At 44.8% G+C, this 19,599-nt stretch overlaps 1 protein-coding gene across 2 annotated transcripts; it reads right to left on the bottom strand.

The window, feature by feature from the left end:
* Positions 1-289: 289 nt before the first annotated feature.
* On the bottom strand, positions 290-18,421 carry pank1a (pantothenate kinase 1a). 2 transcript variants are annotated; one of them, XM_062518998.1, is made up of 7 exons: positions 17,862-18,421; positions 12,232-12,584; positions 10,910-11,163; positions 8,354-8,530; positions 7,196-7,319; positions 4,502-4,627; positions 290-4,176 (listed from the first exon to the last, which is right to left on the bottom strand). In XM_062518998.1, the coding sequence occupies exons 1-7, from the start codon at positions 18,106-18,108 to the stop codon at positions 4,117-4,119; spliced, it is 1,341 nt and encodes a 446-aa protein (XP_062374982.1). In that variant the 5' UTR covers positions 18,109-18,421; the 3' UTR covers positions 290-4,116. The 2 variants fall into 2 exon arrangements, with proteins under 2 accessions (XP_062374982.1, XP_062374983.1); XM_062518999.1 differs by lacking the exon at positions 17,862-18,421 and adding an exon at positions 17,057-17,282.
* Positions 18,422-19,599: the final 1,178 nt, after the last annotated feature.

Here is a 19,599-nt window from a genome sequence, read left to right as displayed (position 1 = left end):
CCCATCTGCCCAGAGTCCCCTTTACAGCCAGAATTTGAAGCATTTACACACAGAAAACTGGTTAGGAGACAGCAGGACTTGTAGATGAAGGATATTTACAAAGTCTGTACATTCAGATACACAGGATATGAATCCATTGGTTCCAAATTCAAGGAACAGTACCATTTATACCCGAGAACAACCGGAATAACTAGTACTAGTCCCCACGGAACACGGAACAGCAAAAACACTTCAAAAGGACTTTGCATGTTCATAATTTGCAACATTCAGCAAAGCAATCGAAACAGAATTAAAACAAACGTTACAGTGTAATAAAGATTTCCAAAAACATTCCCAACAGATAAGCGAGTTGTGTGACTGCATAGCAAAGTTGTGGAGGAACAGATGAAAACTGAAACATATGGTCAGGGACAGTGGGAGAGAACGGGCAGGAGTCCACTTCCACCCCTCTGCCTCACACACATCTCTCTCTCTAAGAAACAAACCCCACCTCTCTCAAACACATACTACCTCTTTCTCTCTCTGCCTCCTTCTCATACACACACACACACACACACACACTCTCTCACACTCACACGCACGCACGCACACACTCCACTTCCCTTTTCATAAGTAAGAAGTAATTTTGCAAGATGGAGTTGCATACACAGTAAATGTAGAAATATCACAGCACTGGGTCTGCGTACCATAACAGCAAATGAATGTGACTGGCCTCAGCATTTTCTCTTTAGGGCAATGAAGACATTTCATTGAGAAAACACTGAAAATACTACATAGTCTTTGTTTAACTGTTTGCATGTATTGGAAACGTAATTCTCAGACAGAGACACTGGCCTTTAAGTGTGCCAATATTAAACAGCTGTCAGATTTGTATCACATTGGTTTTGATTGTTAAGAAAGTCGATGTTGTTAGCATCTGTTTATGCTTCTTGAGAGTACAACTCACAAAGTTGTCATCAATGAGTGCACGTGTCTGTGTTGCGGCCAACACTGCTCAATGGTGTTTTTTGCCCCCAACGGCACCTTCCATGAAGGCAGCACAGCCTGAAAGGCACTACCTTTACCCTATTCCTAACCCTAACCCCCTCAACATACCCCTAAACTGAGGGGAGTAGTGCCTTGAAGGCAGCGCTGCCTGGAAGGCACCATTGAGGGCAAATAATACCAAAGACCGGCCAGCTCAAAGTGAGGTGAGATGTGCCTCACCTGCATTTACACAGGTACTATATAATGGGTATGTGGATATGTTGCTGACTAACTGCGATGGAACCTCCAACAGGTCATGTTGGAGATCAGCTGGGAAAACTATGTGTCAGAACTTCTTACAACAAGTGTTCCATGCAAAGATAACTATTAGCTTTCTGAAAGAGTATCAAATGCAATGTGTCCTAACAGAACAATGGCACTCTTACCACTGACCTAGTTTCTCAGGAATGGAGATTCACTGTGATTTCACCTTGAAGTTAATAACACATGAGCAACACAATCTCAAGCCACAGTAAATTTTACTGTAGTTCCTCACTTAAAATGACAGAAACAAAAAACGAATTAATTGAATGAGTAAAACACTGCATTGGTAGGCAGGCACTACCCGAGACATTGATATTACTCACTGTGAAAGGCCGACTTGACCATAAATCATGGAAACAATGCAGAGCACAGTGTTTATAGATAAACAGTGATTAATTCATTTGCTTAAGTGCACACATGTATAGCAGTAGTAGTTTCTCTCACACAAATCCAGCAAAACCAACACAAAACCATTCAGGGGTTAAAAGACCCCACATTTTCCTGCATTTCCTGAACTGCACGGGTCCTTAATTCTGCAGCATATCCTTCAAGTTCATTTTTTTACTCTGTGGCAGTTGGGCCAAACATTAAATGAGTTTCAACATTTATAAAAACAATAAAACTAACTGTATCTCTTTGTCACTCGCTGTGGTTAAACCACTGAAAGATTTCTGCAAAACGTGTGTTTAAATGACATGAAACAAAAAAACAAAAGCAGTAAAACCAAAACATTAGCATGATACAAACACCAACAGAACCGAAACAAACAGAACGTACAAGACAAATGAAAACATGGTAACCAAAACAAAAAAGAAGGCAACCAAAACACTTCATAGAGAATGGGGCAAGATGCTGCTAAATTGTCTCTACTGTGTATAAACTCATACTGACAGGAATATTGACGCTAGCGTCCACACTGTTAGATAAAACCTCTACTGCCTGCATTTACAGCGGTGAAGGCCAAAAACATCCTCAAAGTCACCTCTAGAGGGCACTGTGTTGGCATTGGTGTTAGCTTTAGCATTAGCGCGTTGCTAACAGAGGCCATAACAAATAGACAATGAGGACAAGAAGGCAACAACACATGGAGCATAAAGAAGGGCAGAGGTGGGGTAGAGAGGTGGATAGCCGTACCTTTCTAGCCTAAGCATCTACACAACCAGCTAAAGAAAACAGAAAGAAACAGAAGGAACCAGGGATACAGTTAGACACTGCCAAGTGACGCCATCCGACAAAACAGGCCAACTAAGATCCTGAAATTTCTCATCTGAAATCTTGTTAATCTGTGTGATCCAAAATAGAAACTGTTCTACTGTCTGGCACTGTGAGATAAAGAACTGGCTGGAGCTAATACATAGTGTTGTTGACACACACACACACACACACACACACACACACACACACACACACACACACACACACACACACACACACACACACACACACACACACACACACACACACACACACACACACACACACACTGTGGCTGGCTACAGAGCTCCTTGGATAAAGGTGATGGGTGACATGACATGAGACATGTAGATGAAAGAAAGGGCACACCATCTTAGAAGATGAGAAGGCAGGCTGAAATCAAAATTAAGAGGGAGGAAGAGGAGAAGAAAAAAGAAAATGTGATGCTCTGCGGCTTTGTAGTTCCCTGAAGCACAGGTTACCACTGGTTACCACTGGTATGTACTTAAGAGCACACCGCCTCGGTTTCACAATGCCAATGTGCTGATAGGAGGGGACCTCATCCTGTGAACTGTCTGCAATTAGCGGCTGAGAGGAGGGAAACAACCATGCACGCCTCTTTGGGTCCTCCAAGAATTAATGTGGCCTATGCAATAACAGGGTGGTGTGCAAAGGACTGAGGGTGACCGACCGTGCATGCCTGTCAAATACATTGGTCCCATACTGCGGAGCTATAGCCAAAGATCCTGTCTTATTTCCTCTCCCAAGACCAGTTCTCAAACACGCGTAGACATCTATTAGGAGAACACTTACTGAACAACATGACTGAAAACAAAAATGTGTCTTTCAGAAAACGGCAGAGAATGTATACTGCAATAAATAGTCACACTCAACGTTCCCCTCTCTGTCAAAGCAACGGCATTCCATTAATGTGATGGAGGAACGTGCTTGTCTGACGCCTTAAAGTCCGCTAGCTGCGTTATTCAGAACGGAGCGACTCTGAGATTAGCAGAAGAGAAGGTGACGCTACATCCAAACTGAACCTCAAGGTGCAAGCAACAACACAAAAGCCAAACAAAACAAACAAAAGAACAATAACAACAAAATCCACCACCAACTACACGGCAGGTTGCCCGTATTTGAATGGGACCTCTGACTGCATCAAAACAAACTAACAAAGCCTGTTAAGGGAAAAGGTAATTGTTTCTTAGAAGGAAGGCTGCCCCTACTGGTGCACAGTATACAGGAAGCCAGGAAGTTTCAACACTCATAAAATCTCAGCAGGGTTTGGCATTTAGTGAACACTCTAAAAACAACATAGAATGAATATTTACATGCATTTCCAAAGAACAACAAACAGAAAATTAACAAAACATAAACAATAAACAAAATCTTGTGTGTGTCTCACAGACAAGGCTTTTAAGTTAGTCATATAAAACTCTTTTAAAAGGGATAAGGGAGCTCTGAGGGGGAAAGAGTAGTGTTTAGAATATATACAGTTAAATTATTACATGGCTTTTCCAAGTATTCCCAGTTTCCCCCACAAATTCCAAATTCCCATTTTCCTGTGCTGGTGTCCGTTAGGAGACCGTTGAGCAGCTTTTGTCTGGGTGATGATTCCGATGCCACTTCTTAAGCTTCCTCTGAGGACTTCAGAAGCTCTAAAAATGCCCCAACTGCTCCAAAATACCCCTGTGGAGAAACAGATGCACAAACCCTATTGTAAAAAAGTGTTCATTTTGCATAAAACGAATGGCAAAGACATTTGTCATAATATGGAATTCTAAACAGGTCAATAAAGTCTGGTGGTAAGGACATTACTTAGCAAAATATGCTGAATTAGTACATGCTTACATACACTAATTATCAGACCAATCATCTGAAAAACTAATGAGAAAGTGTGAATAATCAGAACCTAGTATTACCTTTTTGATTAAAACAAACAAACAAACAAACAAACAAAGCAACAAACGGTACCACAACAAAAGTTTACTATAGGCCAAATGAGTGTGTTTACCTCATGCTCTAAGAACAGAGCCCTAAGCTGGCCCTTGGACCAGAAGTCCATTGCATACGCCAGGAGCTTGGTGGACACTGTGTTTATCCTCAGGAAGTTCCCCACAAACACCACTCGCTCGATTTTCTGAAAAACAAATCAAGGCTGTCAGAATAGAACGCCGACTTCTTTTATGAGCTGATACATTATCAATAGATAACCAGCTGGAAATCATTTTCTCAAGAACTACTACCTGATAAGTTAGTCTTGCATCATTCTAACGAAATCAGTCAGGTGATGCAACTGGACTTCAACAGAAAATACATTCTTTCTGTTCTTTTATTTTAGAACTACTTAGAAAAGAGTTCAGCAATTCATCAGTTATCAATCAAGTTTCCCTGGATTATATTCCTAACAAGAGATGTAAATGTAAACACCCAGCAGGGGGCGATATATGAATGTCAAAAGAGATGAGAATTCTCGATAAAAGCGTGTTGTCATTTCCTCTTGACATGAAACACTCGATGTAAACAAAACCACGTGGTTGTATTAAATATAACGGAAATTACAAATACATTTTGTTTAAGATGCCATTCAACTGTATATAGAAAATGGCAAAAGTGTTACAGTCGGCAGTTGACGACCGCTGGATTGACCAAGCACCCCTACAAACTGCCAGCTGGCTCATGGGGGGGGGGGGAATCTGACTAAATGGCCGAAAATGGCATTTCCATTGAGCCATTTTTGAATTCATGCCAGTTGTCTATTCGTTTGTTTTCACCCAGTTAATCCAGACCAGAAGTGGTCGCGGAAGTGACCGACAGTGGCCCTCATCGGAGAGGACCGGAGAGAAGGAATGTGTAGAGAGAGCTCGATTTAGCTTTCTGCTTTATGTGTGTCCGTGCTTGTGCGCATGCATGCATGAATGCGGACATGTATGTATGTGTGTGTCCGTGTGTGTGTGTGTGTGTGTGTATTTGGACGCAGTGTTTTCCACAGAAGCAGCGCAGGTTGAGTCTGTGAGCCGCCGAGGGTCTGAGCGCTCTGTTAGCCCTGTACAATGCTGCTTGATCACCAGGCCACAAGGCAACACTGTAGAGAGGCTCAGAGCACAGAGAGCTAGTCTAGTCTGCTAGTCGGTTTACTCTCCACCAGGCTACAAGGCAACGCTGTAGAGAGGCTCAGAGCACAGAGAGCTAGTCTAGTCTGCTAGTCGGTTTACTCTCCACCAGGCTACAAGGCAACGCTGTAGAGAGGCTCAGAGCACAGAGAGCTAGTCTAGTCTGCTAGTCGGTTTACTCTCCACCAGGCTACAAGGCAACGCTGTAGAGAGGCTCAGAGCACAGAGAGCTAGTCTAGTCTGCTAGTCGGTTTACTTTCCACCAGGCCAACTCACACTCAGCGTTGAAGGATACACACTCAACCCTCATTATAATGGACACACGCTGGGCCTTCACTCTGTGAATAGAATATATACTTTTTTGATCCCGTGAGGAAATTTCGTTAATTCGTTAATTGAGCACTAGATAGATAGAGTCTTTATTGTCCTATAAGGATATTCTTCTTCACACGTCAATACATTCCATAAACTACTAAGGGACATCTTAAAGGTTCAATTTGTGGTTTTGGTGTCCTTTGGTATTTGGAATTGAGGGAAATCAATTTGAGAACATATAGATATACGTTATTCTGAATTAAACGATAGACAGGCATAGCAAGTCCTGAATGCACTGTATACAGTTTATGCATTTTACAAAAAAAACCCATGGAAAAGTGAAATTTTTTTCTCGATTTACAAAAAACGAAATGGTCATATAATCTGGATTCATTACACATAAAGTGAAATACTTCAAGCCTCCCAAAATATCAGAATTAAGAACTTGTAATACAGAAATGTCCACCTGAGAAGAGCTCCAATCAGCTAATTAATTCAAAACAACGGCAGTGGTTTCCTGAGCCTTTAATCTTATATTGCTGCTATTCCTGTGTGTGCCACCAAGTGTGGGAGCATTTCTGATAACACGCTCTGGCGATACAGAGTTCCTCCAGCTGTCTTTTCCATTTTGGTTAAAAACACTGCAGCTCTCAAATCCAACACTCAAAGCCATGGGTGGTGGTAGCATAGTGACTAGGGAGCTGGGTTAGCATACAGTAGCCGGAAAAGTTGGGGTTTGATTTCTAACTGCCACCGTTGTGCCCTTGAGCAAGGCTCTTTTGACTTAACCACAAGTTGTCTACTTGTAATAACTGCCATTGTCTCAGTCGTGTTAAAAGCATCAACCAAGTACAGTAATTGTGTTTAAGTCACAAGGCAGTGTTTTATGCAAGTTAAAAGACACAAAACCATATTAATACCATATTAACTGTCCCCGTGTATCAACCTCATAGTGGAAGAATTTTTGCAAAATCAATGTATGAGCCACGGCTAATAGTCGGGAAATTACAGTAAATGAGTAAGGGACCATGGTGGTGGTCGGTCTTTGGTATTATTTGCCCTCAATGGTGCCTTCCAGGCAGCGCTGCCTTCAAGGCACTACTCCTCTCAGTTTAGGGGTAGGATGAGGGTTGAGGGGGTTAAGGTTAGGAATAGGGTAAAGGTTGTGCCTTTTAGGCTGTGCTGCCTGGAAGGTGCCGTTGGGGGCAAAAAACCCCATTGAGCAGTGTTGGCCACAACACAAACACGTGCACTCATTGATGACAACTTTGTGACACTACCTCATTGACGGCACACATGCGTGCGATGGAGCCGATGTTGTTTGTGATGGTCACCAGAGTGGCTCTGGCCAGGTCCTCTTTGGAGATGCTCTCCCTCTTCTCCTTGCTCATCATGTGCCCAAAACTAGACATTAGAACAACACAGGGAAACAGTCAGTATCACATACTTCCACCACGCTTGACCTCAGGCACTCATTGTGGTGCACGACTGCAATGAAGACTGAAGTGAATTGGTGAGCAGAACAATTAAAGTAGTGAGCGAAACAACACATGCAAGACATGTAATGCTGGTGGATTTGTTTTTGTTTTCTGGAAACATCAAAACACTGACAATCCAGGAGAAAAGGTTAACATTTTCGTCACCATGGATACTGGTGTGTGGTTGGGTAAGCGTAGCCTACAAGCCTGAGCAGATGACCTGACTGGGGTTACACCAAGCCTATCCCTTCAGACAAAAAAAAAGGCTATTTATTTGTACTTGGAGGGACGAGTTAATCCACATGCTTTGTACACTGACACGAGAGAACATTCTTAACTCTGCAGTAACACTTCTGCACGTGCACACACATACACAACACACACACACACACACACACACACACACACACACACACACACACACACACACACACACACACACACACACACACACACACACACACACACACACACACACACACACACACACACACACACACACACACACACACACACACACACACACACACACACACACACACACACACACACACACAGTGTGCCTTGGTGTCATGCAACCATTCAGCCCGGAACACGACCAGTGGATTTAAATAAAGGCAGGAGGAGAGGAGAGGAGAGGGTGGGGAGGAGGCGATTGTGCCCCAGGCAGATACAGGTGCAACCGGAGAGCAGGCGTTACTGTACGCGTGAAACTCTGCACTCAAGCAGCCCTCTGGAACTCCATGCTGCACGTGCCACCACCCCACAAATTACATGCATGCACATGCACTCAAACACACACACACACACACACACACACACACACAGACACAGACACACATACACAGACACACACACACAGAGACACAGACACAGACACAGACACAGACACAGACACAGACACACACACACACACACACACACACACACACACACACACACACACACACGGCCTCTCACCTGGAGGCCACTGCAGACCCTTGCAGGCCGAAGCGCTCGTAGTCCCCTCCGTAGATGTCCTTCACCAGCTTGTCCACATTGGTGCTGTCCCCTTTGCTGGCCATCTCTAGGGCCTCCTCAAAGGTCTCGCAGCCCGTCAGCAGACAGCACAGGCCCAGAAACGTGCCCCCGCCCAGGCTAAAGAGGGAGAGACAGAGAGGGTGTGAGTGCGGGTGTGAGGGTGGGTGTGTGTGTGTGTGTGTGTGTGTGTCAGGGTGTACGCAAGGAGATTTATGGGCAAATGAAAAATGCCAGGGCAGAAGTCACATCATTCATGCTTAAGAATAGCACAAGAGCTACCCCACCCATCGCACAGACTCTAACTGTGACTGACGTACGCACAGGCAGGCACGCACGCGCGCACACACACACACACACACACACACACACACACACACACACACACACACACACACACACACACACACACACACACACACACACACACACACACACACACACACACACACACACACACACACACACACACACACACACACACACACACACACACCTGTACTGTAATGTGTACCAGTCTCATCAGTGTACACAAAAGCCCTATGCTCGGGGCCAGAGTCCTTTGAGCTCTGTTCTGCAGCAGCTTTGAGCTAAGGTTTACTCAAACACACACACACCAACACACACACACACACACACACACTTCACTGCTCCATAGTAAACTCTGCTGCATGCTGCTGGGCAGTGGGCCCATTCTAACATGGGCAGCGGACAGAAATACTGTGCCCAGGGTCGTGTCTATTTTTGCCACGTCACATCTCGGGTGGTGTGGAACGGCTGGCGGCCAGATTTAGCCCCTCGAGCGCCGGGTCACCGATCACGCTGAACGCGCTCCTCATGACCCCTGGCTGTGTTGTGTTGTGTTGTGTTGTGTTGTGTTGTGTTGTGTTGTGTTGTGTTGTGTTGTGTTGTGTTGTGTTGTGTTGTGTTGTGTTGTGTTGTGTTGTGTTGTGTTGTGTTGTGTTGTGTTGTGTTGTGTTGTGTTGTGTTGTGTTGTGCTGTGCTGTGCTGTGCTGTGCTGTGCTGTGCTGTGCTGTGTTGTGTTGTGTTGTGTTGTGTTGTGTTGTGTTGTGTTGTGTTGTGTTGTGTTGTGTTGTGTTGTGTTGTGTTGTGTTGTGTTGTGTTGTGTTGTGTTGTGTTGTGCTGTGTTGTGCTGTGCTGCGCTGTGCTGTGCTGCGCTACTTTGCATGTTGTGCTGTGTGGGCTGATGTGTTTATATAGCAAATGTAAACCAGGCTTCTGAGCCAATTATACTTGTATACTATACTAATTGTATTATATAATACAATTAGTATAGTATACTTGAATAATACTTGTATAATTATACTTGTATACTATCCTAATTCAAGGAATTTGGCCTCTGCATGTATCCCATCTGTGAATAAGTGAACATACGGTGAGGTGAAGCACACACTAACCCGGAGCAGTGAGTTGCCTTGCTACAGCGGCGCTTGGGAACAGTGAGGGGTTCGGTGCCTTGCTACAGCGGCGCTTGGGGAGCAGTGAGGGGTTTGGTGCCTTGCTCAAGGGCACTTCAGTTGTTTGTTGCTTATCAGTTCAACAAAGGAAATCAAGCAGCTACTGACTTCACACTTCATGCAAAAGTTACTGAAAACCCTGGTGTTCATTCTAGTGACAGAACAACAGAATGACATAACCGTCCTCTCTTTTCTAGTTTATTGATGTTATATGGACACAAGGCTAATGTCATGCAATGACTCTAACAAGCAATGACTTGAAGTAAAAATAACTACATCTACACAGCAGCAAAACAAAAGGACACCAACTGCAAAAATCTTTCCGACAGTTTCCACCCTCTGACTCTCTCTCATTCATCTCATCTCAAGCGTGCCCTAAATGAATAGCTCCAGTCGTGCAGTTCCTCAACAGCTCGCCATTGCCATTCTGAGCAAGAATGAATGGTCTGGTACACAAAAACATCAGGCACCAGGACACTCCGATCACCCGGACACTAACGAGCAATTCTCCTCTGGCTCGTGTAACCTGCGTTGTGTGGAACCACCGCGGTCCAGCCCTGCACACGCCCGGACTCGAACCCGCGACACAGCAGCACCTCGGATCGGGAGTCGAGCGCGCTAACAATCCAGCTAAAAGCCCAGGCTACTAGCTTTCATGCCAGCAGCGCTCTTGAAGCGTCGGGGAGTGAGGTTTACTAACGTTCCACAGCATAGCTAACCAGCTAGCACCCGTTACACTCACCCCCCTAAACCTCACTCCCGATCCGGGTCACGGCACCAATGTAACCTGCGTTGTGTGGAACCACCGCGGTCCAGCCCTGCACACGCCCGGACTCGAACCCGCGAGACAGCAGCACCTCGGATCGGGAGTCGAGCGCGCTAACAATCCAGCTAAAAGCCCAGGCTACTAGCTTTCATGCCAGCAGCGCTCTTGAAGCGTCAGGGAGTGAGGTTTACTAACGTTCCACAGCATAGCTAACCAGCTAGCACCCGTTACACTCGGCTCGGCTCGCCCACTGACCTGGTTCCCGTGACGCGTTTGTAGTTGTCCTTGGAGTAGACGGCCAGGATGCTGACCCCTGAGCCGATGTTCACCAGCAGCATGGGGAAGGGGTTGTCCAGGCAGCAGGGCTTCTTGACGCAGTTCTGGGTGTCGGAAGGGTTCTCGAAGTAGTAGCACTCGGGGTGCCCGTTGAAGCCCACGGAGTCGACGTACAGCAGCCCGTGGATCAGGCAGTCCAGCTCGTCCAGCTTCAGCAGCTCCAGGTCCGCCATCTGTGGAGAGAGAGAGAGAGAGAGAGAGAGTTAGATGGAGATGGAGGGAGAGAGATGGAGACGGAGATGAGAGAGAGAGAGAGATGGAGAGAGAGAGAGAGAGAGAGAGAAAGAGAGATGGAGATGGGGAGAGAGAGAGAGAGAGAGAGATGGAGAGAGGGGGGAAAAGTAAAAAAAACAGAGAGAGATTGTGTTTATGAGAGACAGAGAAAGTAAGAAAGAAAGAAAGAATAAAAGAAAGAAGGAAAGAAACATCAAGTGTGTGTGTGGTGTGTGTGTGTGTGTGTGTGTGTGTGAGTGAGAGAGAGAGAGAGAGAGAAAGAGAGAGAGCCAAAGAGAGAGAGAAAAGAGAAAGGAAGGCAAAAATTGGGTCCATGAGCATACAGTTGGTTAATAGTTGAGCTGAGTTAATCAGCAAACAAAACTCCCGAGGGTGAGGAGGTTCCCCGCCCGGTCCAGACAGTATTTCCACACCACAGGTCACCACCGGGCACCAGCGGGCAAACTCACTCACACTGTCACTGACACAACAGCGTACTGTACATCAGGCCAGCTGACGACAGAGAATTACATAATACACTGGCCCACTCAGTTCACTTGGACAGTCAGCGCCTTAAAATAACAATAATAACTGCAATAATGGGACAAGCTAAATATTACATACAGTACACCCATTAGAGTAGCCTAAATAGCATTTTTCAAGATATACGACTAAGGTTTTTAAAAGAACAGCATAATTCATGTTTTAAACAGTTAAAACAGTGTGAATACGCTTATTTTTTTTTAAATAGAACAGCACAAACACTGTTAATGTTTTTGAAAACAGCGTGCGTGACTACCGTAATTTCCCGACTATTAGCCGCGGCTTATACATTGATCTTGCTAAATTTCTTCAGCTATGAGGTCAATACAGGGGGGCAGTTAATATGGTGTTAATATGGCTTTGTTTTTTTTAACTTGCATAAAACACTGTCCTGCGGCTTATACACAATGCGGCTTATACGCGGGAAATTACTGTAAGGTTTTTAATTAAGGACAGCGCAGAGAACGCGCGGCGTCTCCACCCACCGTCCTGAAGTCGCTCTCGAACTTGTAGGCGCCGCCGCCGGTGGCGCAGAGCGCGGTGTGCAGGCTGGAGAAGTTCTTGTCGCGGCCCATCTGGATGAAGCGGTGCATGGCCAGTGTGGGGAAGCGGATGAAGTGCAGGTTGCCCGTGCGGCCGCAGATGCTCAGGCTGCGCAGCTCCAGGTGGACGTCGCGGACACCCGTCTTGCCGTAGGCCGTGTTGGACGTCAGGTAGCGGCGGATGCTCTTCAGGTTCTCCACCTCCTCCTGCTCCTCCTCCGCCGTGATGTCCTTGGGCTCGAAGTAGACCAGCTTCACCAGGGTGCCGCCGATGTCCATGCCGAACCAGGGGAAGGCTGAGAGGGCAAACAAACAAACAAACAAACAAACAAACAAACAAACAAACAGACAAACAAAGAGCAAATCAGTTCACCGTCTGTTTACCAAACAAGTACCCATGTGCCTCCTCAGCAGAAGATGTTCAGTGACTTTTGTATCCAGACTACAAGAACTCCTCAAATACATCACCCACAACTAAGCCCCACATCCAATATCAAACTTAAGTGAAGCAAAAAAGGAACCTGAATATGACGGAACGTTTCAATCTGAGGTGTTTATAGTACATCAAATCATACTGAATGACGGCAGATACTAGCATAATCAAATTTCAGTGGAGTATCCAGGGATCCATTATGCATACTTACGGTATAAACAAAGATAAGAGCTTTGGTTTGTCATCATTACCCTATGTTGTTTTTGAAGTGTAACAGCGACTAAGTGTGACATACTGGCTTAGTAAAAGCCTGATGCTGGAATATATCTGCGAATGGTTTAAGCTTTTTTTCATAGGCAAAGGTGGGCTGTGACATATTTTACAACATGAATACTGTTGAACAGTGACTACACCAATTCTGTGTAAGGCACAAGTGTTCAACGATAAGGTGACATAAAAATGTGTTCAAGTGAATTCCAACCCTCCCAGCTTCCTTGGGGTTATCCCAAACTATGCCAAGCAGCACAATCTGATCAGGAAAGTAAATGACCTTTTTCCCTAACAAAGCTTAGCCTATATTCAGAACACCTTGCTTCCTTGTTAATGTCTGGTTAGAGATGGAACCTGGGCGATATTTAAGCCTCAACCATCAACACACAACATAACGGTTGAGGAGAAGGAAGAGATTGTGGCAAATACCGGTAGACAGAAAACACATAGAAAGATAGAATGAGCATGAAAGGAAGGGAAAGAGGCAAAAAAGAGGAGAGATGGAGGGAAAGAGAAAACACTGGGCAGAGGAGTGGACGAAAAGCAGAATGAGTGAACCTGAGAAAGAACTAGTGGGGAGAAGAAGAGAGAGTTTGCTCCAGCGTGCTCATAGGTCAACGGGCCGTCTCCAGTGGGCTAAGGCCGAGGCGTCGGAGGTGTGCGTCGCACCAGCGCAGTAGTACGCACTCCGAGCCAACGCCAGCCACCGCCGAGTGCAGCGCAGGCAGCCGTCACCATGGAAACGCTGTCCGGTCCACAGAGAGGGCTCTTTGACGGAGCCCATCTTACCGCTCAAATAAGAAGCAGCGCTAGCTGGTGTAAACTGGGCAGGCCTAGTGAGGAGCACAAGTGCACTACTGCAGGAGTTTAGGTGAAGTAGGTCCATGCACATCCCACAAGAGTCCTACTGCAGGAGTTTAGGTGAAGTAGGTGCATGCACATCCCACCTCACTGGGGCCAGGTGCAGGACACAAAACATGTAACAGTGATAAAGGAAAGTAGGTGTCCGCAGGCGCACACTGAGACTCCAAAACCGACAAAACCGTTTATTTAAAACCACACAGACAAAGTTTCGACCCACCAGGGTCTTCTTCAGGCCTGAGGAAGACCCTGGTGGGTCGAAACGTTGTATGTGTGCGGACATCTACTTTCCTTTAATACTGCAGGAATCCATGCAATATCCTATGTGTTGCATATCGCACACATCCAAGGTGATTTGCTGGGACAGCTACTTTGACCTCTCCTATCATGTCCACATATTGTAACTCTCCTCAGGAGTAAGTTCCACACAGTGGTGGCATGTAAAAAGATCACTACCTTGCTTTTCAAATAAGCCACTGCACTCAAAGGAAAGGTATAAAATACCATATCTCCTACCTGAAGTAGCTGCTATGGTAGGTGTATGCATGTTGAAAGAATATTAGAGTCCATAACACAACGGTAAAACCCGGTTAGCCGCAGTGACCGGCAACCCAAACTTCCCATCTACGCAGGGTTCTAAAGTTCAGTTGGGGGAGGAGGGTGTTCAATTCATTTTTATGAGAGAACATCAGGTCATAGCCTACCAATGAAAAGAACACAAAGGTATTGAGCTAGCCATAAAATGATAAAATAATAGCCTCCTTTGTGTTGCGTTTAGAAATACTTAAAATGTCTGGACGCTTATTGATTCTTTACTTTTATTTGTTTATTTTGTCATGCTTGGTTGCTTGTGCGGACCTCTTAAGTATTTCGTAACAGTTGGTGAAGTCCACCATGACCTGCTCTAACTGACTTTGTCTTGTGCTTCTCATGGTAGCCACCACTGTGGAGCAATGATGATCCTCTTAAAAAAGACTGAAGATGCTTTAAATTAAATCTAACAATAGTGGCATGAATTGACTGCACTGCAGGTGACCACTGTCTGAAGGTCAGGTCAGAGGGTATGACTCATGACATTGTGCTGTGTCTCCAGTAGCACAACTCACCTCACTTTTTCCTATTAATATTTCACACTCAGTAGGAGTCTCAGACTCACTATGAGGGTTATATTTTAACAAGGGAGGATTATCGAGGAAGTTAAATGAGAGGTGAGGGTACGAGTTGACAAAGAACCGAATTCCTTCCAGGTAACAACCAGGAACTAATCAACAACCAGGAGGGATACCTTACAGCAGACAATCAACAGCCAAGCCTATTTACCATCCAAAAACAACAAAATAACCAACAATAAAGCAACTTTTGTGGGCAAAAAGGAAAAAAAAAACCACCAACAATTCATTCAGACTCGATTTTTTAAGTCCAGACATTCACGTCAAGTAAAGAGAGGAAGGTTAAGAGGCTGGGTGTGACTTAAAGGGAGCATTGGTCAAGGACTGGGCATTGGTCAAGGACTGGACATTGGTCAAGGACTGTGAGGTTGGACGAGGGCAGTGCTCCAGTGAGCCGGTGACCGCGCGGAGCCAGCAGGCCATGGTGTGACAACGTGACGTTGGGAGCGACGCCACTGCACATGTGGGTGAAAGGTCTGTTTACCTCCCCATGCTGACGCTCATGGAAGGGAAGAGAGAGAGAGAGAGAGGGAGAGAGAGAGAGAGAGAGATTGGCAGACAGGTCTGAGTGACTGTGAGGAAGAGAGAGGGTGAGTAAGAGAGAGAAAGAGAGAGAGAAAGAAGGAAAAGGAAAGATGGGGAGATAGAGAGACAGAAAGAGGGACAAAGAAAGAAAGAAAGAAAGAAAGAGAGAAAGAAAGAAAGAAAGGAAGAAGAGTAAAAAAGAACACAAGACATAAAAGAAGAAAGACAGTAGGACAGTAGAGGGACACTGAGACAGACAGTCAAAAACAAGAGGAGAGAACAGAGTGAGAGAGTGAAAGAGAGAGGCAAAGGGAGAGAGAGAACAAAAAGGAAGAATAAAGAGAGGCAGAGAGATGCAGAGGGGGTGAGAGAGAGAACAAAAAAAAGAAGAAAGCCAGGGAGAGAGATTCAAAGGGAGAATATGCCAGATCGGGAGGTGACATAACACAAAAACACAAAGTAAAACATAATTAGGGAGGACAACCGTTTGAAGCGAGGGAGAGAGAGAGAGAGAGAGAGAGAGAGAGAGCGCGCGGGAGGGAGAGAGAGAGAGAGAGTGAGAGAGAGATCAAGAAGGCAAACATGTGAGGGAAAGAGCTGAACACACCACACTTCAGTCCAAAACCAAATCCTATTCCATTGACCGTGTTCACTGTTCACAAGAATTCCATCAGTGTAATGCAGCATAATGAATTCATGATCTATGTCCACTTCTTCTCTGTCCACACACGATTACAGGGACAAGCAAGTTAACTAGAGTTCATCAGCCTTGACTCTACTTGTGACCACAAAGACAAGACTGTAGACTTACTAGTGTGAAGTCCAAACAGTACTGTTAAAATTGAGTTAGAGTGCAGCACCACACAAAACAACATAATATAGTCTTAATAGTAATCTTCTTACATACAAACTTCTACCCGGTGAAGTTTTCTGCAGTACTGAGAATTTTTATCGCCAGGCATGATTGCTCAACACAAACAAGACATATGAGACTAGTAATTTAAGAATAAGAAAGCATGATCAGTTGATCCCTGAGTATAGGCCCTAGTTAACTTTTTTTCTATCCAAAAATCACCATAACCACCTAACCTAGTCTCAATCGAATGAAAGAGATTTAGAAGTAAACATACAGAGTGACTGGCATTCATATGGGCAAGACAACAAAACACACTAAAAAGTCTTGTTGCAACCTGCTGCAAGTGGCAAGTATCGTGCTATTGGCTAATTCTAGTCTCACTAACACAGTCATAGGATGAGTCAATGGAATGCCGACCAACAAGCTTAGTAAATTAATAGAGTATGCCCAGGAATCAGAATAAAAAAAATGGTACGGTCTCTTTCTCTGCATAATTACTGCCGTTTCCAAAATCAACACAACGATAACAGGATCCACTTGAATGACCTCATTCTTCAAGACTACACTAATTGAACTGCATACCAATGAAATTATTGTGTTTTGGACGTAAATAATGGCCCTTGAATAGGCTATAATTCATTTTGTTGGACTTACCTGGTTTTTTGATACTAATTAGTTTCATGCTGTGATGCTCAGGTGAGCAAACCTTAGGTTACAAAATACAATAGATGGTCAGCCAACGTTATCTATAAATCCTTCAAATTCGCTTTCGCGGTCGTTTACTAGCCGTGTCTGAAAGTCCTGAAAGTATTTCTCTAACTTTGGTGAAAATAGCAGGAAGGGGGAATATTCTGCATATTTACAATAGGTGGTTCATTGGCCCCTTTAACACTACCTCGCGCAGCCAAACATAGCAATCTGATTGGTTGGAACAAGTCAAGCCTTTCTGTCTCAAGTGATTTCAACACACCTCCTGACTCTCTGATGTCCAATCACAGAAAGTCCTGCACAATCTCAAAGGTTTCACAAAAACAAAAGAGGAGTAGGACATGACTTTTATGACGTGTGGTCAACATAACAAAATGTCATAAGCATATTTAACAAGATATTAAAGATTCCAAGGTTACAGATAAGGAAAATGATGACAACAGTAAAGAACTGCATTGGTTGTTTCTACATTACAGGCACATCATGCTTGACGGACATTCGGGCAATAGCCGTCAAGTCCCCGAGACCGATAAGGCTTGCTCACATGCTCAGTAACGTTAGTCTGAGAACCCTCCCAATCGTGATATGATGATGGTACTACTGGGCAAACTGATGCATTTCATAAATATATCTCAAATGAGTGGGGGCATAGATGTCAGCGTCCCATCTGGCTTACAGTAACTGAAATGACAAATTAACCAAATGACACAACATACAATGCAATGAGCTATCAGGTAATTTATCCACTTACGTGGTCTATTCTTTTTCACTGATTCCACTCGTCTCCGAAGTCGACACCTTTTAGCAGGCGAACCATTCGTTTCAGGATCATAATGAAGATGGTGGAAATTGTCATTCCCGTTGGTGCTGCAGCCTCCGTTCGGGCTGTATGGATTGCAGCCACTGTTAGCAAGCTGAGCCCGAAAAGATTTTTGCAATCCGTTCGAATAACAAGGGCCAGATCCCTTTTGGTCCATTATTGATTTCGCTTTATCCATAGCTGGCTAACCTAACCTGTGCTACCTTCACGTTCAATGACTGCAAACCAGTTATGTTACCAGCCTTCGCCGGAGGGAAAATCTCTCAGTAGCCTATCTATGCAGCGACGTTATGCACCTAAAATAGCGAGCAATGCTTTAACGACCGACTAAAACACAGTCTAATTTCGACAGCGATTCATTAATTTCATGGCAAATCCTGTCAATAACTACGACGGGGAGACTCAATCGCTATATCGTCGTGTGTTTGAGGTCACTGTCGGTCATTTTCCTACTTAGTGTAGCCACTCCACGCTTGCCGCAGCTTCCCAGTCAAACAGCCGGTGAGCTACGTCACTGATAATGGCTCCCTGAACTCGTTTGCCTTCTCACGGGCACAACCGGAGCACAGCGACCAACATTGGCGTGCTTGTGCTGTTGCGTACATGCACATGCGATTCCATTGCAGGCCTCCAGAGATGGAAAGAATGCCATGTTCGCTGTTGCAGATAACATTACGTACATTTAGTTTTGCAGTGTCTTCGCATATGAGGCCAAATATTAATTAGGCCAGGAGTTTAAAATGCAACCACTGCTATGAATTTTAGTGGGGCAATCATTATCTTGTTTGGACTTGTGAGACACATATTTTGCTGGCTATGTTAATGGGCAACCGTGTGCAATTACGCAGTAGGCCCTAGCCTCCTCTCGGGGTCATCCCTATGTTCCCCGGGTCCTATGTTCCCCAGTTTTTCCAAAAAAGGTCCCATGTTCCCCGGTCGCAATACATACCGGGGAACATAGGACCCTTTTTTGGAAAAGCGGGGAACATAGAACCCTTTTCAAAATGTAAGAAAAAAAGGGTTCTATGTTCCCCGGTCCCATACAAAGTGGGGAACATAGGACCCGGGGAATATAGGACCTGGGGAACATAGGTACGCTCCCCCTACTCTCTGTGCTTAGCGGTTTCACCCTCGCCATTAAACGCATAGTTTTGGTGGCAGTTGATAAGCTGTAGAGCTCTCACTGAAACTAATTATCATGTTGATTGTCAGCCTACAAGAACACGGCCAGGTCCTGCTGTGAATGCACTCTTTCCCTGGAAAAACATGCAGTCATCTGTTTTTGAGTTTCTTGGATTTGTTTGATATCCTGTGGTTTTCGTTTTGTCTCAGATTTTGGTAGGGCAGCTAATGGCCTGAAACCTGTTCCCCCAGAATGAGATGGAGTGATGACAATATGCCAATTCACCCAAAGCTGTAAAAATAGACTTTGAGGGGACAACTCCTCCCTATGTGTGTGTGTGTGTGTGTATTATGTATGCACACACACACACACACACACACACATATTATATATACATATATATACGCACACACATAATATGTGTGTATAATATAAAAGTATATATATATATGTGTGTGTGTGTGTGTGTGTGATTATGTAAACACTATTAAAAACCTACTACTATGAAACCTTTTAACGATAACTCAGTTCTTGCTCTCTCTGCTC

This window comes from Sardina pilchardus, chromosome 18, assembly GCF_963854185.1.
Source record: "Sardina pilchardus chromosome 18, fSarPil1.1, whole genome shotgun sequence".
Taxonomy (NCBI): Eukaryota; Metazoa; Chordata; class Actinopteri; order Clupeiformes; family Clupeidae; genus Sardina; species Sardina pilchardus.
This window is presented reverse-complemented; position numbering and strand designations above follow the sequence as displayed.

What these genes read in the sequence shown, in the direction of transcription:
- pank1a (XM_062518998.1), bottom strand. Translation starts at nt 18,108, where the DNA reads ATGGATAAAGCGAAATCAATAATGGACCAAAAGGGATCTGGCCCTTGT. An exon ending in AAACGCGTCACGGGAACCAG is followed by an intron (nt 8,531 to 10,909) that starts GTCAGTGGGCGA and finishes CTCCCTCTTTAG; the next exon opens with CCTGGGCGGGGGCACGTTTC. An exon ending in GGGTCTGCAGTGGCCTCCAG is followed by an intron (nt 7,320 to 8,353) that starts GTGAGAGGCCGT and finishes TCTAATGTCTAG; the next exon opens with TTTTGGGCACATGATGAGCA.